The sequence below is a fragment of the Schistocerca cancellata genome, chromosome 6, assembly GCF_023864275.1.
Source record: "Schistocerca cancellata isolate TAMUIC-IGC-003103 chromosome 6, iqSchCanc2.1, whole genome shotgun sequence".
In the NCBI taxonomy this organism is placed as follows: domain Eukaryota; kingdom Metazoa; phylum Arthropoda; class Insecta; order Orthoptera; family Acrididae; genus Schistocerca; species Schistocerca cancellata.
This window is the reverse complement of record NC_064631.1, coordinates 639,565,930-639,593,635: the sequence shown is the minus strand read 5'-3', so window position 1 is coordinate 639,593,635 and position 27,706 is coordinate 639,565,930. Positions and strand designations below refer to the sequence as shown.

Below are 27,706 nucleotides of genomic sequence, written 5' to 3'. Positions count from 1 at the left end.
TCATCATTCCTGTAACACTGATGTATATGTTTATTTCTATTGTTTTGTAAAGCCTGCACTACAAATATTATCTGTATTGTTATGTTTTTAATGATGTATTTTGTATCTTTGTAATTGTATTCTTATGTTATAATATTGTGATTGACACTAGTTCATCTAATCAAGTAACTTGGAAGTTCCATTTCACTGCACACATTTCTGTTGGTCATAGTATATGGACGATATGTGAGAAGTAGGGACTGTTAGTGTTTGCATGTGTGTTACTAATTCAGCAAGGGACTGGATAACAGCATTGCTGGTTCTAAGGACAACTCCAAAAAGTTTGTGAGTGCACAAGTGGTGGTTATGGACTTGCTATATTATCCGCAAGACTCTTCAATGGTGATTGTGCACCTGCACAGTCGTAACGGATGGCTGCTAGCCATCTCTACAAGGACTACAGTGGGTCTACACCTTTGATGACTCACCAATACCATTATTTCTACAAGGACTACAGTAGGTCTGAATCTCTGGTGGCCCACCAATACTCTCTACCAGGACGGCAGTGGGTCTGCTCTGTGATGACCTACCTACCAATATTCTTCAAACTTCGACTGACTCTGCTGTGGGTTTGCTCTGTTGTGGCCCATTACCGGTCAGCATGTCAAGAGTCAGCACTGTCTTTCTGTTGGAAGGAGAACACCACTTCTTCAAGACTGCATGGAAATCCACTACTTCTGTGTGCAATTTCTTTTACTAATGAGACTTTGTGAAAAAAAACTGTAATTACTATTATGATGAATGATCTGGACTGTCTTTATGGACTGTGAGAAAATTTTAGCTTTTGACCAACATTGTATCAATAAGTGTGTGCATTGGATATCTTTGTTAGTGTAATTATAAAAAAATTTTCTCAAATCATTATTGGCCACTGGCCAAAAAAATTTGTAAAATTTTTTGTGGGGAGCATGGGGGCTATGTAAGTAGGCTGTTTAGATTTTTATATGGGTAATGCCACGTAGCGCTCTCTGTATGAAAATCACTGGCTGTGTGGCTAGTTTGCATTGTTGCCTGCCATTGTTGTCATGAACTGCTATAGCTGGATGTGAACAGCAGATTGCGTTGGGCAGTTGGAGGTGAGCCGCCAGCAGTGGTGGACGTGGGGAGAGAGATGGCGGAGTTTTGATAATCTGTAAGACTGAATGTCAATTATGAATATTAAGGTAAATACATTGTTTGTTCTCTATTAATATCTTTCATTTGCTAACTATCCCTATCAGTAGTTAGTACCTTCAGTAGTTTGAATCTTTTATTTAGCTGGCAGTAGTGGCACTCGCTGTATTGCAGTAGTCCGAGCAGCGAAGATTTTTGTGAGGTAAGTGATTTGTAAAAGGTATAGGTTAAAGTTAGTCAGGGCCATTGTTTTGTAGGGGTTATTGAAAGTCAGATTGCGTTGCGCTAAAAAATTATTGTGTGCCAGGTTAAGCACAGTCTTGTACAATTGTTCTAAGTGGACGTTTCACATGTAAAATTGTTCAAAGGGGACGTTTCATATGTCGACCCTTAGCCTAGGATACCTCACTGGAATCTTCTGATTTTTTTTTTGTAGTTTGTGTATTTAATGTAGCTTTTGTTTATTGCTAGTGCGTAATTGTAGAGAGAATCTCCTGGGTAGTTGCAGTCTTTCATTGTTGCACAGTAAAACAGTTGTGGCATGCATGTAGATTTGCACCAAGTATTTCGCAGCTGCAATTAACTAGATATTATTTTCAGTGCTATGTTAATGTGTTCTCTTATTTTTGCTATTCAAGTTGTGCTTTTCTGTGTTGTCGTGTGAAATATTGTGACAATAATGGCGTGTGAAAAACGTAACACTAGGCTCCAAACTAAATTGAGAAATAATAGTGACGACGAGCGTAGCTTATCAGCACCACTGGGTAGTGAATTAACTAATATTCAAAGTAGTAATTTGGTAACTGTGCATAGGGAAATGGAGCGGGCGTCAGACAATGGCGTAGGCAGTGAAACAGGTAGTGAACAGGGAAGCATTATCGATCGATCGGTCGGCAACAGCTCGCCTCAGGAATCCGAAATGACAGGACACAATTTTGCAAATACTGTAGATTCAGGTTTTGCGTCCTCACCATTTTCTCAAATGAGTCAAGACACATTTTCTGCTTGTCAAAATGTGAATGCTGCCGGTGAAAACGCACTGCCAAAAAGCATAGAGAAACAGATTCCAGACACTAATACATTATTATTGCAATTAATGCAACAAATGGAACAAAATCAGAGACAGATGGGACAAAATCTTCAAAAGTTAGACACAATGGAACAAAATCTTCTAAAGTTAGACACAATGGAACAAAATCAGAGACAAGGTAATATTGTACAATTTTTATAATTTATTCCATCAGTTTTAATGTACTTCTACCTTACTTGTGGAACAAATTTAACTACGCTCGAAGCTTTGTAAGATACTTCCCAAATTGACTTCTGCCTTTATCCTACACCTCCACAGCGTATGTATGTATTTATATTCTTTGTTTCGCCACTATCCCGTAGCAAGGCTACTATCAGATTCGAATGAGGAAAGGAGGGAAGATTAGTGTTTAACGTGCTGCCGACAAAAAGGTTATTAGAGACGAACACAAGCTCGGATTAAGGAAGGATGGGGAAGGAAGCCAGGCGTGCCCTTTCAAAGGAACCATCCTGGGATTTGCTTTAAATGATTCATGAGAATCCCGAAAAATCTAAATCATGATGGCCAGTTGCGGACCGGAACCGTCGTCCAACATGCGCTGTGCTACCTCGCTCGGTTTCTCCAATGCGAGGAATGACATCTGTATCTACATCTACATGATTACTCTGCTGTTCACAATAAGTGCCTGGCAGAGGGTTCAATGAACCACCTTCATGCTGTCTCTCTACCGTTCCACTCTCGAAAGGCACGCGGGAAAAACGAGCACTTAAATTTTTCCATGCTAGCCCTGATTTCTCTTATTTTATCGTGATGATCATTTCTCCCTATGTAGGTGGGTGCCAACAGAATGTTTTCGCAATCGGAGGAGAAAACTGGTGATTGAAATTTCATGAGAAGATTCCGTCGAACCGAGAAACGCACTTGTTTTAATGATTGCCACACCAATGCACATATCATGTCTGTGGCACTAGCTCCCTCATTTCGCGTTAATACAAAACGAGCCGCCCTTCTTAAACTTTTTCAATATCATCCGTCAGTCCCAACTGATGCGGATCCCACAACGCACAGCAATACTCCAGAATAGGGCGGATAAGTGTAGTGTAAGCAGTCTCTTTAGTAGATCTGTTGCACCTTCTAAGTGTTCTGCCATTGAATCGCAGTCTTTGGTTTGCTCTACCCACAAAATTTATCTACGTAATAGATCGAATTTAGGTTATTTGTAATTGTAATCCCTAAGTATTTAGCTGAATTTACAGCCTTCAGATTGGTGTGACTTACCGCGTAATCGAAATTTAGCGGATTTCTTTTAGTGTAAAGTGAATAACTTCACACTTTTCTTTATTCAGGGTCAATTGCCACTTTTCGCACCACACAGATATCTTTTCTAAATCATTTTATAATTCATTTTGGTCATCTGGTGACTTTGGTGACTTTACAAGACGATAAATGACAGCATCATCTGCAAATAAGCTAAGAGGGCTTCTCAGATTGTCTTACTTCTGTTTTACTCGATGACTTTCAGTGCATTACTACGAACTGTGACCTTTCTGACGGGAAATCACGAATCCAGTCGCACAACTGAGGCGATATTCCATAGGCACACAGTTTAGTTAGAAGACGCTTGTGAGGAACGGTGTCAAAACCCTTCTGAAAATCTGCAAGTATCTAGTCAATTTAGCATCCCCTGTCATTAGCACTCATTACTTCATGTGCATAAAGAGGTAGTTGTGTTCCGCAAGAACGATATTTTCTGAATCCGTGCTGATTATGTGTCAATAAGTCGTTTTCTTCGAGGAACTTCGTAATGTTCGAATACAGTATATGTTCCAAAATCCTACGGCAAACCGACGTTATTGATATTGGCCTGTAACTCAGCGGATTACTCCTATTTCCCCTTTTGTGTATTGGTGTGCCTTGAGCAACTTCCAGTCTTTAGGAACGGGACTTTCAGTGAGCGAGCGGTTGTATATAATTGCAAAATATGGAGCTATTGCATCTGCATACTCTGAAAGGAACCTGACTGGTGTACCAACTGGACCGGAAGCCTTGCTCTTATTAAGTGATTTAAGCTGCTTTGCTACACCGAGGATATCTACTTCTATGTATCTCATCTTCGCAGTTGTTCTTGATTGGTATTCGGGGATATTTACTTCGTCTTCTTTGGTGAAGGAGTTTCGGAAAACCGTATTTAATAACTCTGTTTTGGTGGCACTGTCATCAGTGACTTCACTGTTGTTATCGCGCAGTGAAGGTATTGATTGCGTCTTGCCACTGGTGTGCTTTATGTATGACCAGAATCTCTGTAGGTTTTCTGCCAGATTCCGAGACAGAGTTTCGTTGTGGAAATTATTAAAAGCATCTCGCATTGAAGCACGCGCTGTATTTCGAATTTCTGCAAAACTTTGCCAATCTTGGGGATTTTGAATTCTTTTAAATTTGGCATGCTTTTTTCGTTGCTTCTCCAACAGTGATCTGACCCGTATTGTGTACCATGGGGGATCAGTACCATCACTTATTAATTTATGGTGTATATAACTCTCAATTGCCGTCGATACTATGTCTTTGAAATCATTCCACATCTTTTCTACGCTTACGTGATCAGATCTGAAGGAGTAGAGACTGTCTCTTAAAAAGGCGTTAAGAACATTTTTATCAGCTTTTTTAAGTAGATGTACTTTGCGTTTCTTTTCAATGGTTGTGGGTGATACGGTATTCAGCCTAGCAGCAACTTCCTTGTGGTCGCTAATCCCTGTATCTGTCATGATACTACTCCCTATCTAACAGAAATGTGTGTGGCAGCCCGGCCGGCCGGAGTGGCCGAGCGGTTAAAGGCGCTACAGTCTGGAACCGCACGACCGCTACGGTCGCAGGTTCGAATCCTGCCTCGGGCATGGATGTGTGTGATGTCCTTAGGTTAGTTAGGTTTAAGTAGTTCTAAGTTCTAGGGGACTTATGACCACAGCAGTTGAGTCCCATAGTGCTCAGAGCCATTTTTTTGTGTGGCAGCAGTACAGAAGTAATCATTATGGAGAAGAAGTTCACTGGTCAGAGGAAGAGCGAGAAATAATGACGGTATGTAGAAAACATAAATAGGAAGCGATGAGAAAAGCTTGGCTGGTCTACAGTGTGATGGAGATACTGATTCGCTGTTGGTTGGAAATAAAACCACTTGTATTTGCCAATAGAGAAGCTATGCCGACGAGAACTGACAAAATTTAATCTCCTCTTAACTGGGGAGTAGTTTCTGATGAAATTTAGGTTTCAAGGCAGTTTCTTACACATTCGTATGAGTAAAATGGAGAAAAAGCGAAAGAAAGGTTTAGTGTTATGCAAAGGAACGGAAGAGTCACGCTCTTTCTGGGGTGGCTCTTGCCTTATCCAGACAAAGTCTGACGTAACATAACAGAACACGAAAATGCACAATGTGAATGCTGTCAGCTGGGGAAGAGGGCAAGCGGGAGGAGGTTGTGAGGAACCCTGCAACAGCCCTTTATAAATCTATGCAAAAGGAAAACATAAAACATATTTTAAAGCCACATGCTTTTCCTCTTCTGCTTTTTCAACGTCCGCCTCTGAAGCTGAGTGCTCAGCGTGGCCGAGTGCCATGTTAGGGGCCTGGTTTCGATTGCTGGTGCTGCCAGGGATATTTACTTGGTGGGAAGAATGGCACAGGGAGCACTTCAGGCCAACTGAGGAGCTGCTAGGCCAGTCAGAAGAGGTTCCAAAGTACAGAAAGCCCAAAACGACCGGGAGAGCAGCGTGCTGACCACACGGCCCTCCACAGCGCATCCAGTACCGCCATTGGCAGAGGATGACACGGCGGCCGGTCGCAGACGCGCTCCTGCCGTCGCGGCGGAAGGAGCTGTCAGCCGGTGATGGCCGGTGCAACGGTAGCAATTGGGGTTTAGGCCCCGTTGACCGCTGTGCTCTACAGAGAGTCTCCTTTGGAGGCGTCAGTAGCGCTCGGTGGATCGGCGGAAGGTTGAGCTTTGCTCCCTTTCGTAGAAAAGCCGCGCAGCTCGCGGAGAAGCTCGATTGTCGCAAGAGTCACTGACTCGCAGCAACCCGTAACTTCGGTTACAAACTCCCTTAGCGAAACTATCTCGTTCTGTGTTGGGGCTGACCAGTGCCAGGGGCCCGTTCACGTCGGACCTCCGCGCGTACTGTAGCCCACTTTTCTTCCTCCGCATCTCCTTTAGGTACCGCGCCACTGCACCAACGGCGCACGCTAGGCAGTAGGGCGTTCCCCCTCTACATCTACATCTACATCTACATCCATACTCCGCAAGCCACCTGACGGTGTGTGGCGGAGGGTACCCTGAGTACCTCTATCGGTTCTCCCTTCTATTCCAGTCTCGTATTGTTCGTGGAAAGAAGGATTGTCGGTATGCCTCTGTGTGGGCTCTAATCTCTCTGATTTTATCCTCATGGTCTCTTCGCGAGATATACGTAGGAGGGAGCAATATACTGCTTGACTCTTCGGTGAAGGTATGTTCTCGAAACTTTGACAAAAGCCCGTACCGAGCTACTGAGCGTCTCTCCTGCAGAGTCTTCCACTGGAGTTTATCTATCATCTCCGTAACGCTTTCGCGATTACTAAATGATCCTGTAACGAAGCGCGCTGCTCTCCGTTGGATCTTCTCTATGTCTTGTATCAACCCTATCTGGTACGGATCCCACACTGCTGAGCAGTATTCAAGCAGTGGGCGAACAAGCGTACTGTAACCTACTTCCTTTGTTTTCGGATTGCATTTCCTTAGGATTCTTCCAATGAATCTCAGTCTGGCATCTGCTTTACCGACAATCAACATTATATGATCATTCCATTTTAAATCACTCCTAATGCGTACTCCCAGATAATTTATGGTATTAACTGCTTCCAGTTGCTGACCTGCTATTTTGTAGCTAAATGATAAAGGATCTATCTTTCTGTGTATTCGCAGCACATTACACTTGTCTACATTGAGATTCAGTTGCCATTCCCTGCACCATGCGTCAATTCGCTGCAGATCCTCCTGCATTTCAGTACAATTTTCCATTGTTACAACCTCTCGATACACCACAGCATCATCTGCAAAAAGCCTCAGTGAACTTCCGATGTCATCCACCAGGTCATTTATGTATATTGTGAATAGCAACGGTCCTATGACACTCCCCTGCGGCACACCTGAAATTACTCTTACTTCGGAAGACTTCTCTCCATTGAGAATAACATGCTGCGTCCTGTTATCTAGGAACTCCTCAATCCAATCACACAATTGGTCTGATAGTCCATATGCTCTTACTTTGTTCAATAAACGACTGTGGGGAACTGTATCGAACGCCTTGCGGAAGTCAAGAAACACGGCATCTACCTGTGAACCCGTGTCTATGGCCCTCTGAGTCTCGTGGACGAATAGCGCGAGCTGGGTTTCACATGACCGTCTTTTTCGAAACCCATGCTGATTCCTACAGAGTAGATTTCTAGTCTCCAGAAAAGTCATTATACTCGAACACAATACGTGTTCCAAAATTCTACAACTGATCGACGTTAGGACGTAGGACCTATTTGTTAGCTCTTTCTTTTCAGAAAAAGCAAAATTGTCGTGCCCACCCACACCTAATAAAGCTCCTGACAACACCAAGATGGCAGATTCTGCCGGTGTTTCCCCCGCCCTAACCCGCAGCAAGGCTGCAGCGAAAGAGGCGCGTGAGTCGGCTGTTCCCGTCGACGCCCAACGTCCCGCTTGCCGCCGTTGAGGAGGTGTTAGCCGACAAGGGTCGGCAGATCGCTGCGGAAGCGCAGGAACTGCTCAACCAGCGTCGATTAATAACCGACCTCTGCGGCCCAAGTGATTCCCCCACGCGGACAAGTACCCTCCACATTACACTACACTCACCTGCAACTGGTGACTTATGTACTACCGTCCCACTGCGGCAGCTGACTCCATCGGCGTAGCACACTGGATAGGAGGGTGTCTAGGTCCATGTACATGACACTTATTCGACCCCTGATGACGTACGCAGCCCCTGTCTGGGGATACGCTGCGCCCACTCGCCTGCGCCGTCTACAGCTCATACGGAACAAAGTACTCAAAATCATAAGCAACGCTCCGCGCTACACACGCATCGCGGACCTTCACCGGGAATATCGGCTGGATACCATCTTGCAGGTATTCCAAAAACTCTCCACACGACTGTACAATAACACGAAACACTCGCGCAACCCGTTTATCCTTTCTCTGGGTAACTACGACCACAACCATAGATGGAAGCATAACAGAACAAAGACACTATTGGCTAGGAACTAAACATCTATGGTCCATAGCACGCTAACACGACAGTACTAGCGAGCCCCTGCAACACAGCTACTATTGGTAACCCCAGATGCTCGACCCGCCGAAAAACAGGCACCCGCAGGGAAACCGTACTGTACACAGCACGCAAACCAGCCACACACACCCCCTACACTGTCTGTGAGCCGATCTATGACCGATCGCCCACTAATGTACAACGACCTTGAACTATTGCAGGGACGCAGCACTGCAGCAGGCCCCGCAACGAGCTTCCACAACGACAAAGGTAACGATGCACGATACTTCGCACTAACATAACCACACCTTTCATGCAAGCCGCTACTGCCCTTACTACCCGTCCTACTGTCGCAGAGGTTTTTCTTCCCTTGGCGCTTGCCTTGGCACTTTTTTTTCCTCTGCTCTTACAACCGCTACCCTTCGATCGCTTTCGTCCACTTTCTATCTCCTCATGGACCATGTTAATGAGTAATCTTACCCAGACGCATGGATAACATGATTCAAAAACTAACATGTTATACGGAGGTGACAGTAGAACTTTTGGTTTGGTCACTACGTTGGTGTGGGCGTGGAGGGGCCCCATCCTTTGTTGGCGGCCGGTCGGGCCCTATTGGACCATCTAGAGCCAAAACGCGGAACAGATTTTTGCCCTTAACTTTTAACAATAACACTTTTCCAGTTTCTTCAGAGGATACAACATTTAGCCCTTGTTGAACAAGCTGTGGTGGATGCCACGTGTTAGAGACATACCTCTAGAACTGTGAGATGACACCAGACGATTATCGATGTTAGATTCACTGCATTCCATGACACCAACAGGCTGGTGAGAAACATCTGATATTCTGGAGGACGCTCTCTGTCCCCCATAAGCATCCGCACCACGATGAAACTGGAGTAGAGGACATTGAGCACCCCATCGGTGGCGTAGAAGAGCATGATGCGCGTCACCACACTGTGGAGGGACTCTCCAGCGTCGAGCAGGAGGTTGTGCACAGTGGAGAGCAGCGGCACCGAGACGCCTGGCCTCTGCACCTGCAGGTAAACAGGTAATCAGAACACACTCATACGCATAAACAGCAGTGCAGCACGTCGGCGGGGGTTAAGGTCTAATATTAATTCATTGATCGATATAAACTTATATAAACTTATTAAAAGTACTATGAAGATGGTAAAGAACCACCTACAGATTTGCCTAACAGCAAAACAGTAATAATCCCAAAAAAAGGAAATGCACTGGACTGTGAGAACTATAGAACTATCTCCTTACTATTCCACACTTCCAAAATAATGTTAAACATAATAAAAATCAAATAAAATAGAAAATTGAGGCAAACCTAGGAGAAGACCAATTTGGTTTCAGATCCGGAAAAGGAATTAGAGAGGCAATACTAGCTCTGAGGATGGTATTAGAAAGACGAATTGGAGTTAATAGGAAAACCTACTTGACTTTTATAGATTTACAAAAAGCATTTGACTTGGTTAATTGGATATTGTTATTTCGAACAATGAAGAAAATAAATCTTGATTGGAGGGGCAGAAGATTAATCTGGAACCTGTATAAAAGGCAGAAAGCAGAGATAGAAGTGAATGGCCCGAAGAAGAAAGCAAAAATAAGGAGGGGAGTAAGGCAAAGATGCCCATTAGCACCATATTTGTTGAACTGGCGTTCTACGGATCGGAGCGTGGAATGTCAGATCCCTTAATCGGGCAGGAAGGTTAGAAAATTTAAAAAGGGAAATGGATAGGTTAAAGTTAGATATAGTGGGAATTAGTGAAGTTCGGTGGAAGGAGGAACAAGACTTTTGGTCAGGTGAATACAGGGTTATTAATACAAAATCAAATAGGGGTAATGCAGGTGTAGGTTTAATAATGAATAAAAAATAGTAGTACGGGTAAGCTACTACAAACAGCATAGTGAACGCATTATTGTGGCCAAGATAGATACGAAGCCCACGCCTACTACAGTAGTACAAGTTTATATGCCAACTAGCTCTGCAGATGATGAAGAAATTGATGAAATGTATGATGAGATAAAAGAAATTATTCAGGTAGTGAAGGGAGACGAAAATTTAATTGTCATGGGTGACTGGAATTCATCAGTAGGAAAAGAGAGAGAAGGAAACATAGTAGGTGAATATGGATTGGGGCTAAGAAATGAAAGAGGAAGCCGCCTGGTAGAATTTTGCGCAGAGCATAACTTAATCATAGCTAACACTTGGTTCAAGAATCATGAAAGAAGTTTGTATACATGGAAGCACCCTGGAGATACTAAAAGGTATCAGATAGATTATATAATGGTAAGACAGAGATTTAGGAACCAGGTTTTAAATTGGAAGACATTTCCAGGGGCAGATGTGGACTCTGACCACAATCTATTTGTTATGAACTGTAGACTAAAACTGAAGAAACTGCAAAAAGGTGGAAATTTAAGGAGATGGGACCTGGATAAACTGAAAGAACCAGAGGTTGTATAGAGTTTCAGGGAGAGCATAAGGGAACAATTGACAGGAATGGGGGAAAGGAATACAGTAGAAGAAGAATGGGTAGCTTTGAGGGATGAAATAGTGAAGGCAGCAGAGGATCAAATAGGTAAAAAGACGAGGGCTAGTAGAAACCCTTGTATAACAGAAGAAATATTGAATTTAATTGATGAAAGGAGAAAATATAAAAATGCAGTAAATGAAGCAGGCAAAAAGGAATACAAACGTCTCAAAAATGAGATCTACAGGAAGTGCAAAATGGCAAAGCAGGGATGGATAGAGGACAAATTTAAGGAAGTAGAGGCTTGTCTCACTAGGGGTAAGATAGATACTGCTTATAGGAAAATTAAAGAGCCCTTTGGAGAAAGGAGAACCACTTGCATGAATATCAAGAGCTTTGATGGACACCCAGTTCTAAGCAAAGAAGGGAAAGCAGAAAGGTGGAATGAGTATATAGAGGGTCTACACAAGGGCGAAGTACTTGAGGACGATATTATGGAAACGGATGAGGATGTAGATGAAGATGAAACGGGAGATATGATACTGCGTAAAGAGTTTGACAGAGTACTGAAAGACCTGAGTCGAAACAAGGCCTCAGGAGTAGACAACATTCCATTAGAACTACTGACAGCCTTGGGAGAGCCAGTCCTGACAAAACTCTACCATCTGATGAGCAAGATGTATGAGACAGGCGAAATACCCTCAGACTTCAAGAAGAATATAATAATTCCAATCCCAAAGAAAGCAGGTGTTGACAGATGTGAAAATTACCGAACTATCAGTTTAATAAGTCACAGCTACAAAATACTAATGCGATTTCTTTACAGACGAAAGGAAAAACTGATAGAAGCCCACCTCGGGGAAGATCAGTTTGGATTCCGTAGAAATGTTGGAACACTTGAGGGAATACTGACCCTACGACTTATCTTAGAAGCTAGATTAAGGCAAACCTACGTTTCTAGCATTTGTAGACTTAGAGAAAGCTTTTGACAATGTTGATTGGAATACTCTCTTTCAAATTGTGAAGGTGGCAGGGGTAAAATACAGGGAGTGAAAGGCTATTTACAATTTGTACCGAACGTAGATAGCAGTTATAAGAGTCGGGGGGTATGAAAGGGAAGCAGTGGTTGGGAAGGGAGTGACAGGGTTGTAGCCTATCCCCGATGTTATTCAATCTGTATATTGAGCAAGCAGTAAAGGAAACAAAAGAAAAGTTCGGAGTAGGTATTAAAATCCAGGGAGAAGAAATAAAAACTTTGAGGTTCGCCGATGACATTGTAATTCTGTCAGAGACAGCAAAGGACTTGGAAGAGCAGCTGAAGGGAATGGACAGTGTCTTGAAAGGAGGCTGCAAGATGAACATCAACAAAAGCAAAACGAGGATAATGGAATGTAGTCGAATTAAGTCGGGTGATGCTGAGGGAATTAGATTAGGAAATGAGACACTTTAAGTAGTAAATGAGTTTTGTTATTTGGGGAGCAAAATAACTGACGATGGTCGAAGTAGAGAGGATATAAAATGTAGACTCTGAAGAAGAGAAATTTGTTAACATCGAGTGTAGATTTAAATGTCAGAAAGTCGTTCCTGAAAGTATTTGTATGGATTGTAGCCATGTATGGAAGTGAAATGTGGACGATAAATAGTTTAGACAAGAACAGAATAGAAGCTTTCGAAATGTGGTGGTACAGAAGAATACTGAAGATTAGATGGGTAGATCACATAACTAATGAGGAGGTATTGAATAGAATTGGGGAGAAGAGGAGTTTGTGGCACAACTTGACTAGAAGAAGGGATCGGTTGGTAGGACATGTTCTGAGACATCGAGGGATCACCAATTTAGTATTGGAGGGCAGCGTGGAGGGTAAAAATCGTAGAGGGAGACCAAGAGATTAATACACTAAGCAGATTCAGAAGGAAGTAGGTTGCAGTAGGTACTGGGAGATGAAGAAGCTTGCACAGGATAGAGTAGCATGGAAAGCTGCATCAAACCAATCTAAGTACTGAAGACCACAACAACAACATTGAAAAAAGCCATTGACAAATTGAAATGAATACCCAAAGGAATTAAAATTAACGGGCAACGAATATACTGTATCCCTTATGCAGATGATATAGTAGTTTTTGCTGACTCAGTAAAGGAAATGGAGTTTATGTTGCTAAAATTTGCCAAAGTCCTAAGAGAATATGATCTAAAAATAAATAAGAAGAAAACAAAAACTATGGTAGCAGGGAAGACAAAAGAAAATAGTAAAGTTAATATTAAACTGGAAGATGGTGTTCTAGTGCAGGTTGAGAACGTCTGCTATTTGGGGAGCACAATCTCTGACGACAATAAATGTATCGCAGATATAAAGAGAAGAATAGCCTTGGCAAAGCAAGCTTTCCAAAATAAAAGGAGTTTACTTACAGACATCATATAAGCCTAGAAAGTTGGAAAAAGTTTGCCAAAACTTTTGTCTGGAGTGTGTTAACATACGGATGTGAAGCGTGGACTCTGGGAAAGGCAGAGAAAAAAGTGACTAGAAGCAATGGAAATGTGGATATGGAGAAGAATTACGAAAACAAGCTGGGTAGATAGAAAAAGTAATGAACAGGTCCTAAGAGAAGTGAATGAGAACAGAACGCTGCTAAATTATATAGGAAGAAGAAAATCAAAAATGATAGGGCACATAATGAGACACAACCAGTTCCTAAAGAATGTATTTGAAGGAAAAGTTTTATGGAAAAATCCAAGAGGCAGGCCAAGAGCAACGTATTTTAATGACATCAAAGAAGACATGGGGATAAAATCGTATGAAGAATTGAAGAGGATGACAATGGAAGGAGGTACGTGGTTAAATCGACAAGCATCGCCTTTAGTTTATGATGATGATATTCGATAATTTGAAAAGTAGCATAGTTACGATGTTACATACTAGATATCTAGAGTGACAGGCACTGAAACAGATTGTTTGGAAAAGCAGCACCAAACTGAAGCTAGCACATTTATTAAAATGACAGTATACCCTCATGCGGAACTAATGGAGTCCGCAAAAGGGGAAGGGGAGAAACAAGAAAGGTCACAGCCAAGCCCTTCTCCGGAAGCGGGTTGTAACGAATCAACGCAGTTGACACCAAAACTACTAATTTTTTCAGTTTGCGCAAGCGTATTCTGTACGTAAATAACTCTTTTAACTAATGTTGTAAATCTTATTTTGTAAGTACTATATGTTACGTTTGAAATGAGTAAACTGAGAATGAATATATGTACACTGGTGAATGTGAGTTCATGAAACTACATAGTAAAAGTTTTGGGTGTAGATTATCTGCGAACATTCTTTTGAAAAAGAACCTGCTCTGAGCTCTTCCGTTGTAGTTTTAGAAGAAGTCATCTGGTGACACCTGGCTTTTGCTACTGGGTTCCATGCACAATGGAATAATTGCGAACCGGACAGTATTCCCTTTATAAGGCAGCAGCGAGACACGTACTGTCTGGTAAATGTTCCAGGAAGCGTTACCTTACGCCATGTGCGCTGCATCTGAGCGACACAGTATCAAGCTGAAACGTAACTGAACGACATGACATGTGCTGCTTTCAACCTGATTTGCTTGCAACCCACGTAACGTAACTTACTTTCGGGTCCTCTAATCCCTTTTCGGTACAGTCGTTTGACTGGATACTACAGGACACAATTACAAAACACTGATCGTTAAGACTGTTAGTAGGAACGCAAATTAATACCACGATAAAGCATATATCAGAAAACATCTTATTAGAGATGACACAGCCTTTAACACTTGAAAACTATAATTTATTACAATAAAGGACATTTCTAAAAGAAAGTTTAAATTCGAAATTACACAGCGAAAACTATTGTACTGGCCTGGGACTCAGAACTCCTATTCAACACCTGTTGTTCCTGTTAACTAACTACGAAAGACTTCAAATATTGTTTCAATCGAAAGCAGCAAAGTGTTGACATGTTTAATCTTAAAATGACGTGACGTAAAGCTTGTTTTGGACCATGCACCTCATATGATTGTTAAATAAGTACAATCAAAATTAGCTTTCAATCTTTCCACCAGCACTGTGATAATTGGAACTCAAATGACTAGAGGTAAATTTCCGTGTCTGAGTGGGAATCGAAACCGCACCAATCGGTACTGTTAACAACGCATGAAGAGACGTTAAAATTCATAATTATTTTTATCTTTCGTTGTTCTGCTCATCCTACACATGAAATGACATAATGAAATTTTTTGTGCCGAATCGGAAAGCAAACTCAGACACGCACCTGTTGCGGAGACCTTAAGGACTTCCGAATCTTTGGAAAACAATGAAGCAAGGAATCAGGTCCCTTAGAGGTGCGTTATGAATTTGAACTGCAGCCCAGCGGCAACGTTTTCAACATTTATAGCTCATATATAATAAGAATAGAATGGATAAAGTTATGGGTGAAGAATATAATATGAGAATTAATAAAGCAAAAACAAAAGTAATGGCATGCGACAAAGAAGATCAAGTGAAAGTCCAAGTTCATGTAGGCAATGAACTGCTTGAACAAGTTGATAAATTTACTTATCTGGGCAGTAATATTACCAGGGATGGAAGGAGCAAGGCAGAAGTGAGAAGTAGAATAGCTCAAGCAAAGGCTGCTTTTAACAAGAAGAAAAACATATTAACGTCTATGAGCATCAGCCTTGAAACCAGGAAAAGATTTTTGAAATCATATGTGTGGAGTGTGGCATGCTATGGGTGTGAAACATGGACTCTCGGGACAGAGGAACAGCAGAAGCTAAATTATTTTGAAATGTGGTGCTATAGACGCATGCTCAAAATAAAATGGATTGACAAGGTCACCAACGAAGTGGTTCTGGAAAGAGCAGGTGAGAAGAGAAGCTTCTGGAGTTTCATTGTTAAAAGAAGAGTGCAATTTACAGGCCATCTATTACGACATAAAGGACTCCTGAACACAATCATAGAGGGATGTGTCGAGGGAAAAAGACCAAGAGGAAGACCACGACTGAGGTACATGGATCAAATCGTGAAAGATGTGGGATGTGACACCTATAAAGAAATGAAGAGAAAAGCTGAAAGACGCACAGAATGGAGACAAGCTGCCATTGTAGCTGTTGCAAACCAATCCTTGGATTGACCACTACAGAAGAAGAAGATATAATAAGAAACAAGTGCCCTGTGACATTATACGACTAATGGTTCATTAATGAAACTAACTCTCTGGATTAAGAAAACTTACTAGTGATCGAGTTTCTACTTGCAGGGAGTTCAACCTCTATCACTGATCAAACCAAACCCACGCTCGTCTAGCCACTAGCGAACAGACGTCATGTTTAATATAGACTCGAACCATAGTCCAAACCTACATAGTTCAACTGATTTATTTATTTAATTTAAATGTCAAGTTCCGTAGGACCAAATTGAGGAGCAAATCCCCAAGGTCATGGAACGTGTCAGTACATGAACTTACAACGTAAAAAGTAATAATAGATAAAAATAAATGTTCATGAACCTGAAAGAATATCAGTCCATAAGTTTAAGCAAACGCTATCAGCAATACAATGAGAATCATCTCAATTTTTCAAGGAACTCTTCGACAGAATAGAAGGAGTGACCCTGACCCATGAGGAAACTCTTCAGTTTCGATTTGAAAGCGCCTGGATTACTGCTAAGATTTTTGAATTCGAGTGGCAGCTTACTGAAAATGGATGCAGCAGTATACTGCACACCTTTTTGCACAAGAGCTAAGGAAGTCCGATCCAAATGGAAGTTTGATTTCTGCCGAGTATTAACCGAGTGACAGCTGCTTATTCTCGGAAATAAACTAATATTGGTAACAAGAAATGACAATAAGGAATATACATCTTGAGAGGCCAATGTCAAAATACCCAGACTCGTGAGAAGAGGTCGACAAGAGGTTCGTGAACTCACACCACTCATTGCCCGAACCGCCCGCTTCTGATCCAAAAATATCCCTTTAGAATGGGAAGAGTTACCCCAAAACTTAATACCATACGACATAAGTGAATGAAAATAAGCAAAGTAAACTAATTTACGTGTCGAAATATCATTCACTGTCGATACCGTTCGAATAGTGAAAATGGCAGTATTAAGTCTTTGAACAAGATCCTGAACGTGGGCTTTCCACGACAGCTTGCTATCTATCTGAACACCTAGGAATTTGAACTGTTCAGTTTCACTAATCATATGCCCGTTCTGTGAGATTAAAACGTCAGCTTTTGTTAAATTGTGTGTTAGGAACTATAAAAACTGAGTCTTACTGTGATTTAACGTTAGTTTATTTTCTACAAGCCATGAACTGAGGTCATGTACTGCTCTACTTGAAACCGAGTCAATGTTGCACACAACATCCTTTACTACCAAGCTAGTGTCATCAGCAAACAGAAATATTTTAGAGTTACCCATAATACTAGAGGGCATATCATTTATATAAATAAGGAGCATGAGTGGCACCAACACTGATCCCTGGGGCGCCCCCCACTTGACAGTACCCCACTCAGATCCCACATCACAGCCGTTATCAACATTGTGAATAATGACCCTTTGCTGCCTGTTGGTAAAGTAAGATGTGAACCAATTGTGAGCTACTCCCCTTATTTCGTAACGGTCCAACTTCTGGAGCAATATTGTGTGATCAACACAGTCAAATGCCTTCGTTAAATCAAAAAATACGCCAAGCGTTCGAAACTTTTTGTTTAGCCCATCCAGTACATCACAGAGAAAAGAGAATATAGGATTTTCAGTTGTCAAACGACTTCTAAAGCCGAACTGTACATCTGATAGCAAATCGTGTGATATAAAATGATCAATTAACCTCACATACACAGCCTTTTCGATAACTTTTGCAAACACTGATGGCATAGAAATAGGTCTAAAATTATTTACCTTATCCCTTTCTCCCTTTTTTAAAGCGGCTTTACTACTGAGTACTTTAATCGCTCAGGAAACTGACCATTCCTAAAGGAAAAATTACAAATGTGGCTAAATACAGGGCTAACATGTGCAGTACAGTACTTTAATATTCTACTAGACACTCCATCATATCCATGAGAGTCCTTAGTCTTCAGTGATTTGATTATTGTCTCAATCTCCCTCTTGTTTGTATCACAGAGGAGTATTTCAGACGTCAATCTCGGAAAGGCATTTGCTAAGAAATTTATATGATTTCCTGTAGATAATAAATTTTTATTTAATTCACCAGCAATGCTCAGAAAATGGTTGTTAAATACTGTACATATATCTGATTTATCAGTAACAGAAATGTTATTACTGCAAACTGACTTTATATCATCAACCTTGTGCTGCTGACCAGACACTTCCTTCACAACTGACCATATGGCTTTAATTTTATCCTGTGAATTAGCTATTCTATTTGCATACCACATACTTTTTGCCTTGCTAATAACATTTTTAAGCACCTTACAATACTGTTTGTAATGGGCTACTGTAGCTTGATTGTGACTACTTCAACTTCTGATGTTACCGTAAATATAGAGGGTCTGCTCCTGCTTGTTAAAAGTTGTTGCCTGGAGTTTGTATCGAAACCAAACGTTAATCATACAAAGCTAAAAGCATTCTAGCAGAGCACCAAACTACACAATCAGCTGGCCACTTATTTTCTCGATTGAAGGATCCTTTACACTGTTTGAGTATTTTCACTACTTTGAAGTGGATTACAGCCTGTTCAAAACATTCACTACATTCATCAACATTTCCTTCACCAGCTGCATGGGCTATCCAGTCTCTGCTTCCAACTTCATTTTATAGTCACTAAACTGGAACCACATAATGGTGATATGGACGAACTGGCAACAAAGTGGAACAGACATTTCTACAGGAACCTTCGCTTGTCACTTAATCTGCTATGGTGAAGTATGTGTCAGTGAGCATTGGGTCACTGGAAATTCTGTGCGAACATGCTGGTTCAGCATCTCTCATCACTTTTTTTTCACCACATCCAGAGGAATCCAGATATCAGCATGAGCACTTACTTTCAGCAAGGCCAACTCCAACCCACTCCCCCCCCCCTCCCCCCCTCCCCCCTCCCCCCAAACCTCAATGCTCCTGCTCACTGCACCCCTGACTCCATTCCCCACCTCCATCGCCACTGCCCCCAGTAGCCCCAAACCTGCATGAGTGTTTGACTAGCCTATGAGTAAAATGTGTGAAATTAGCCATTTGTACTTCAAGAATGAATGAGTTCCCACTGATTTTGGACAATTCACCTCCTTTCTAGCACGGCACTCAATATTTGGTATTTTTTATGGCAAATTCATTTCTTTTTTTGCTTTCACTCTACAGCTTTAGTAATATGCAAAGCACCATACCTACTGCGGTAATGCACAATAATTTAAGGTGATATCAACAGCACAACAAATAAACTGTCACTTGTAGTCACCCTCACAGATAGATGTGAAGAACGGTATGATATGGGTTCGAACCAGCGGTAAAGGTGGAAACGTGATGTCGAGGATGTGAAAATGATTAGTAATGTAACAGAAGAAGACATTTCTTTGTAAATAAATTTATTGATCATTCACTGTAAATGAAATTACAATCAATAAAAATGTTGACTTTTGTGTCATCTACATCGCCATCAGCAGAAAAATAGTAATTACTTCACTAATCAAGACAACACCATCGTTACTGTCAACATCATCAGCATTAAAATCATCATCATCATTATCATCATTATCACCATCAACAATATTCGATGCTGCTATCAGCATTAAGATGTGTTATACGCAGTGCTCTACTGCTCTATCCAACATATCATCTACATAATCGAAAAACTCGCAATTCAGCCATAATACATCTTTCACGGGACGTGGTGGTTGTGGGATCCGCTCTAGAGCAGAATCCTATGAGTGTTAGTTCAACCACTAGCAGTGGATCTGATGTTGGTGGTGACAGTAAGATATGTGATGGTGGTAACAGCTGTTGTTCATCTAGCAGCAGTGCTGCAATAATATAAAAAAATACCTCACTAGATTATAGATGCACACACACACACACACACACACACATACACACAGGTAGACACACAGAAATGATGGATATCCACTGTGTCAATGACTGTTAAGGGTATTGACTAATACAGCTATATCATTGTCAAAAATTGTTATTTTGTAGGTCTCAAGGAAAAATAACCAGTGTCTCTACCTGTCTATGGACTTTCATTTAAAGTTATGGAGCAAGGAACTCGAGACAGTACTGTGTGATCTATATTTAAGTGTTAACGCTTGACACATGAGGTAGATATTGTACTACTGCACTGAAAATGATATTTACATGTCCACACATCACTCTTGTCAATTGTGTGACTAGCTGTGAAAAATTGGTGGAATCGCCAAAAAATGGAGATGTAAGAATCATTTTCTTGATGTTAAGATAACACATCACCCTTAAGTGACTGTATACCTACCTCCACTGTTAAGAAAGGCAAACTTATACTACCCATCAAAGAGTCGGTGCACTATCTGTAAGGATGACTATCATTCTGATGCAGTAAAGCAGTACCTACCAATGCATGTGTGTGACATCACCTCCAAGTCAACATGAAGTGAAAGTTACCGTAGCATGTGCTACCTGCAATGTATCGTACTCTGCTGCATTTTGTTGTAACAAGATGGTGTATGAAGCAATCATTAAACTGACCCCACAACAAGGATTACACAGATGTGTTACAACACCAGACTTTGCAGAACAATCTGATTGGCCATACCTGGTGGCTACAAACACTATCAAATCTAGTCTTAGACTGACAATAGATGTAGTCTATGGACGTTCCTACCAGAGCTGAAACAGCACAGTGAGTAGTGTAAAACCCCTAACGAGAGAGAGAGAGAGGATTGTTGCAATATATTCCAATAATAATAACTTTATAACCCAGTACTGTGAGATAGGAAGACATGGCATTAGGTGAGCTCTCCATTCAGCACTCTCCCTTATCAAGCCACTACGTACAGAGAGATAGCACATAAGCTGAAATTCTCCAGCTGCTTCAAGATGGATGGCCATCACTCTACAATTGAGCAGTATCTAAGCCACCAACCCGCTGTTGTAATGCACCATAATTTAAGCTGATACCCAAAATGCGACAAATACACTGTTCCTTACATTCAACCTCATAGGTAGATGTGAAGACAGATTTATCGAACAAAAGCAGATCTGCACATTGGTCCACGGTAGACGTGGTCTACGGAAGTTCCAAACAGAGCTGTATCAGTGCAATCAATAACATAAAAATCTCTAATGAGAGAGTGAGAGAGAGGATTGTTACAGTAGCAGTGTAGCTATTCCTTATTTATGTGGCTGTCATCATGAGCCGTAGTTTTCTGCCGTGAGTGAGCACCTCCGATATCGTGCTGACCACATTACTTCCCCATATGCCGCATGCTATCAATGACAAAAGGACGTTCTTGAGAAAAGCACTCTGTCACTATCCGTGCCCAGCCTGCACCTTAAGAGAACTGTAACGGCTGTGCCCTCCAAGTCACACCTGTAACAGGATCTAGGCACAAGGTGCGACTGTTGAGCGTGACATCATTAGCACATCTTTCCTATCGTGTAAGCAACTTCGCAGCCATAGTTACTTCACCTTTCAGAAGTCCCAGGTGGCGACGTCTGCAATGTCAGCGTACTGAATACATCTTCTAGTGCAAGAGCATCTACTGCTGAGATTTCTCGCGCCATCCGTCCTATGACGTCTTGTAGATGAGAATGTCACAGGTAGACTGGATCGTGGCGCAACACTGGTGTGACCAAACAGTGCTCCACAGAATTGCTTCAACTATGCTCCTGCCTCGCACTTTGAGCGCAGCGGGAAATGGGCGAGGGATGAGGAGAGATTGAAGGCTGCAACTGGATACCAATGGCAGTGTGAAACAGTCAAATTCTCCAAATATCGGAGTGGTGGGAGTACCGTCTTGCAGCAATGTGGTATCACCTTGGCAGTATGGCGTCTAATTTCCAGGAACTATAGACGTTTTCGCTGAAGACTGGCCTTCAATGGTCAAAACCATTGTTGATTTCGAGTAAGTGTCTGGAGAGGCAGCTGCAAGGACATTTTATGTTAAGCCCTTTACATAACTAATCATAGGAATGTACATCGAATTCTCATGTGGCACAACTTTGCGTTACTGAAAACAGCCTCTGAAGATACCACCTTCTAAGATAAACTATAATAAAACGCGAACATTTAGTCAGCAAAAGGGCAGATATATACCTGAATTGCGAAGGAAGAGGAAAAATGGGAGCTAATAACGAGGACAGTGAGTCTTTATGTTTGTGTATGTCAACCTCTTCAGAGATGTTCGATAAAGAATGCCAAATCAAACACCTTTCAGCCTTCTAGTTTCCAAACTTACTTTATTTGGTTACCAGTTTCGGTGAAAGTAGCGGTCTACAATGGAAAAAGCTTAACTTAGTAATAAGTAATTAGTATTTCATAATATTCCATTAGTTTCAGGGAATTAGATGGACGGGAAGTATCCGGGTCTGGGAGTTACAAGCTCTTAATCATATTTTCATGGTGACTCATGGAAAGAAAGATTTTCAGCGGTAAAAGCAATGCAAAAGGCATTGTTGTACGACAAGAAGTCACTTTCTTACCAAGTAAGGTGAAGATACTCTGATACCATCAGAAAGACAACAAGAAAGACAACAAATTCATAAGACTCAAAAGTCGAACCACTGAAACTGTATGGATATGTCTAACATGCCAGCTTTTCATGATACACATATGAAACAATTAGATTTAATAAAAAATTAAACGAAATGTTGAAGAAAAATTATGCAGTACTTGTCGCTAGGGGACACTGCTAATGACAATGCATCTTAATTTCGTCTCTTAATACATCACTTCTTTTCTACACTCCTGGAAATTGAAATAAGAACACCGTGAATTCATTGTCCCAGGAAAGGGAAACTTTATTGACACATTCCTGGGGTCAGATACATCACATGATCACACTGACAGAACCACAGGCACATAGACACAGGCAACAGAGCATGCACAATGTCGGCACTAGTACAGTGTATATCCACCTTTCGCAGCAATGCAGGCTGCTATTCTCCCATGGAGACGATCGTAGAGATGCTGGATGTAGTCCTGTGGAACGGCTTGCCATGCCATTTCCACCTGGCGCCTCAGTTGGACCAGCGTTCGTGCTGGACGTGCAGACCGCGTGAGACGACGCTTCATCCAGTCCCAAACATGCTCAACGGGAGACAGATCCGGAGATCTTGCTGGCCAGGGTAGTTGACTTACACCTTCTAGAGCACGTTGGGTGGCACGGGATACATGCGGACGTGCATTGTCCTGTTGGAACAGCAAGTTCCCTTGCCGGTCTAGGAATGGTAGAACGATGGGTTCGATGACGGTTTGGATGTACCGTGCACTATTCAGTGTCCCCTCGACGATCACCAGTGGTGTACGGCCAGTGTAGGAGATCGCTCCCCACACCATGATGCCGGGTGTTGGCCCTGTGTGCCTCGGTCGTATGCAGTCCTGATTGTGGCGCTCACCTGCACGGCGCCAAACACGCATACGACCATCATTGGCACCAAGGCAGAAGCGACTCTCATCGCTGAAGACGACACGTCTCCATTCGTCCCTCCATTCACGCCTGTCGCGACACCACTGGAGGCGGGCTGCACGATGTTGGGGCGTGAGCGGAAGACGGCGTAACGGTGTGCGGGACCGTAGCCCAGCTTCATGGAGACGGTTGCGAATGGTCCTCGCCGATACCCCAGGAGCAACAGTGTCCCTAATTTGCTGGGAAGTGGTGGTGCGGTCCCCTACGGCACTGCGTAGGATCCTACGGTCTTGGCATGCATCCGTGCGTCGCTGCGGTCCGGTCCCAGGTCGACGGGCACGTGCACCTTCCGCCGACCACTGGCGACAACGTCGATGTACTGTGGAGACCTCACGCCCCACGTGTTGAGCAATTCGGCGGTACGTCCACCCGGCCTCCCGCATGCCCACTATACGCCCTCGCTCAAAGTCCGTCAACTGCACATACGGTTCACGTTCACGCTGTCGCGGCATGCTACCAGTGTTAAAGACTGCGATGGAGCTCCGTATGCCACGGCACACTGGCTACTGACGGCGGCGGTGCACAAATGCTGCGCAGCTAGCGCCATTCGACGGCCAACACCGCGGTTCCTGGTGTATCCGCTGTGCCGTGCGTGTGATCATTGCTTGTACAGCCCTCTCGCAGTGTCCGGAGCAAGTATGGTGGGTCTGACACACCAGTGTCAATGTGTTCTTTTTTCCATTTCCAGGAGTGTAGAATAGATCCTACAGAATTCCGGGTTTCAACTGTAATTTCTATGTCACTAGCAGCTAATTATGAGTCTTGCCTCCTGTGAACCTGATGAAACGGTACTACTTGACTACTGTAAAGATATTTTATTCGTCACCACCACTCACCTGTTCGACACAGCGAATTTCATCGTGGTCGTCAAACCAAGCGAAACGTCGTCTCTTGCTGGCAATTTTTTTCATTGATTCCTCCTCGTGCAGTGAGTACAGAAGATGGTTAACTCTCGCGAAGCGCTCGCGCAGCGCGCGGAGTGCTAATGTGAACTGACACTGCAAAATATTTTTTGTGATATAGTACGTTTGTGACAAGAACAGATGAATTAGCGGTACTCTGAATGTCTCTTCGATCATGTGACTCATGTGTAGGATATTCGTACATGCTAAAAACATAAGACCAGTCGCTTCTTCTATCAAGAGATACTTGTTAATTCCGGTTTTAGTAGATCGCGGGCGTTCCATGCATCGAAGACACCTGTCTGCTTCAGCGAGAATTGATAAGAAACTCAAGAGATGGACGCGTCTTCCCCAGTGTACGAGGAGACCTGTGGTGACGAAGATCATTGCAGTGTAGGCGTATATTGTCTCCAGTAGTGTACTGAGAGGGTTACCGGTTCTGAGGTTAAAACCACGTGGCTCATAAATACACAGTATGGTGCACACTGCTAAACACAGTGCCGCCGCTATGCTAGAGAAGATCACACCCATAACATTTATTCTCCGAACAACTTTGCGTTCAGTCAATTCGTAGTCAAATGGAAGCAAGCCAAAAAATCTCGACAGTATCTTACCGAAGCGGTTGCTTCCCAACAGAGCCGAAACTGTTATTTGTTCATTTTGTTGAGATCTGTCACTTTTATCTTTACTAAATTTTGTCGGAATATCTGTCGTCTGTTTGAGAGTAGTTGCTTTTTGAAAGAATCGATCTTGGCTAATTGTAAGAAGGACCGGTCGATTCATTTAGCTGAAACTATCAGCTCTTGGCGAAGCACTAAAAGAGATCACTAGGGAGCTGACTGGACCCTACAAAGCTTATCTCTCGCCTGCTTAATAACCCTTTCGATAATAACAGCCCTCTCACATTTCACGCCCTGCTCTCACGCCCACGTCTCAAAAAATGACCCCTTCAAGAAATCAAGCTTCGTACTGTACTTTTCTTAAACACATGTCGCGGATACACAATTAAGTTGACAGATCAGCGATAGACCTGTTGACAGCCCAATGCTCTACGGTCAAAACTAAAGTGGTAAAACACTGGTTTTCCTAGTACCCACTAGAAACAATGAGGTTCCTTGGCTTTGAATTACACTTTTGTGTGAATTCTAGAACGTAAAAACGGCACCCGTTTCCAAGATTTGAGTTCGATAGTTATTTTAGGCTGTGAATTAATTTCTCAGCAGTGCTGATAAAGGATACAATGCCTCGCCCACAAGCAAGGCACTGCTCACTAATTTAAGCCCCAGTCTAAATTAGCGTCTGTAACAGAATTAAATGCGCAGATGAATTCTGGAAGAGCTGCGGAAGGAAAAGCTTCGTGTATCTATCCGTTCCTCTGTGGCCGCTGGCCGACATACAGCACGGGCAGATCGCAACTGTACGAGCAATGTTCGGATTCAGGTGAACATCGATCGATGCAACAACTTGGCCCGCAAGCGCGGAATGGAAAAGCGGGAGACAAGTCGTCGTTTGTGCAAACAGTTATGATCGAGCGAACACTCGACAGCCTGTGAAAGTATTCACTGACAACTGTCAACTGCCGGAGGAAATGGGAGAAGGTGTCTGACGGACGTGGAGGGATTTAGTGAGACAACCACAATATAAGTAAACCAACTGAAAGAATTTCTTAAAGTACGGTAGCACATACTAAGTCAGAAGCGTCGTAATGTTACTAAAAATGACATATTCGCATTTTACAAAGACAGAGTATCTCAATTCGCTGAATAGAATACTTTGGTGCGTCACGTGGCAATGATGTCACTAGAGCCTGTATTGATATTTGAGTGACATTTGCCTATAGGAAGGATAACACACGAAACAGTAAGTCATTTCACCACCCTTAGCTATTGATATCAAGTGTAAGAAGAAGATCCCCTCCTAAGACTTCCACACGTCTAGTCTTCGTACATTTATTTTGTCAACGTTTAACTGCAGTGGTCTTAAAAGTGTGGCGGACAGTGGTCTGATTGGGATGAGAAGTTCCGCCTTATGCAAGATACCTTTTTTTTTTGTTTCACCCATACATGTTTCATCAGTTTTGTGCTATCGTCAGAAGGTTTAATTTTTATTTTTAACCGTAAAATTGTTACATATTAACATTTGTGTTGTTTATGACATTATGTCCAAGTTCCATTTATAGCTTAATTGGCAAAAAGCGGATGTAAGCATTAGTTAACATACATTACACGATGTTCTTGTCCATTTATTTTGGTAGCTATTCTGCTACACAGTACCACTTGTCATCTGCAAGCAGCAAAACGTAATTTATTTTTCTGTTTGTTGTCCATTTACGAACGGAAATGAGTCTGTATCACATTTTGTGTGTGTAACTTAGAGTTTTAAAGTTGTGGTGCCTTCTCCTATGTTGTTGGCGAAGTAAATAGGCCTACTTCTTAACCTGTGGTCCTTCGGCACTGCACTTTCTTCCATTTCTCAAAAGAAAGTCACACAAACATACTAAGATCAGCTGTTGGATTGTAAGGTTACCCAAGTGCAGATAAAGACTCAGATCACAATCTAATAATGATGAATAGCAGTTTGAAGTTAAAAAGAATCGTTCGGAAGAGTCATTGTGGAAGGATGTGGGATACTGAAGTACTGAGGAACGCTGAGACATGTTTCAAGTTCGTTACGTATGTGGATGTGGCGGTAAGGAATGCCTGGGTAGGCGGTTCAGTTGAAGAGCAGTGGACATATCTGAAAATTGCAATACGGATGCTGGACAGACAAACATAGGTACAAGGAAGCTGACTATAAAGAAAACTTGCTTAACAGATCAAATGCTTCAACTGGTCGACGACAGAAGGAAGTACAAAAATATGTAGGGAAACATAGGAACACAGCAATATAAATCCCTTAGGAATGAAATAAATAGGATGTGTAGGGAAACTAAGGCAAAATGGCTACATGAAAAATGAGAAGGAATATAAAAAGAAATTCTGTCGGAAGGACTGACACAGCAGACGGAAAAGTCAAAACAACCTTGAAATTAAAACCAATGGCGGAAACATCAAGAGTGCATCAGGAATTGCATTGTTAAAAGCAGAGGAGCGAGCGGATAGGTGCGAAGAGAACATCGAAGGCTTCTATGAGGGAGAGGACTTCACATGATAGAAGAAGGAACAGAAGTGTACAGGGAAGAGACAGGATAGCCAGTATTACAACTGAATTTAAAAGAACTTTAGAAGACT

General features: G+C 42.3%; 1 protein-coding gene across 1 annotated transcript in view; it reads right to left on the bottom strand.

Annotated features, from left to right (window-relative positions):
* Window positions 1-27,706, bottom strand: part of LOC126191244 (putative gustatory receptor 28b) — a 116,369-nt gene that overhangs the window by 65,687 nt on the left and 22,976 nt on the right. The window contains exon 2 of the mRNA XM_049932054.1: window positions 9,226-9,507. Coding sequence (XP_049788011.1) covers window positions 9,226-9,507 — 282 coding nt within the window. The remainder of the gene's footprint in view (window positions 1-9,225; window positions 9,508-27,706) is intronic.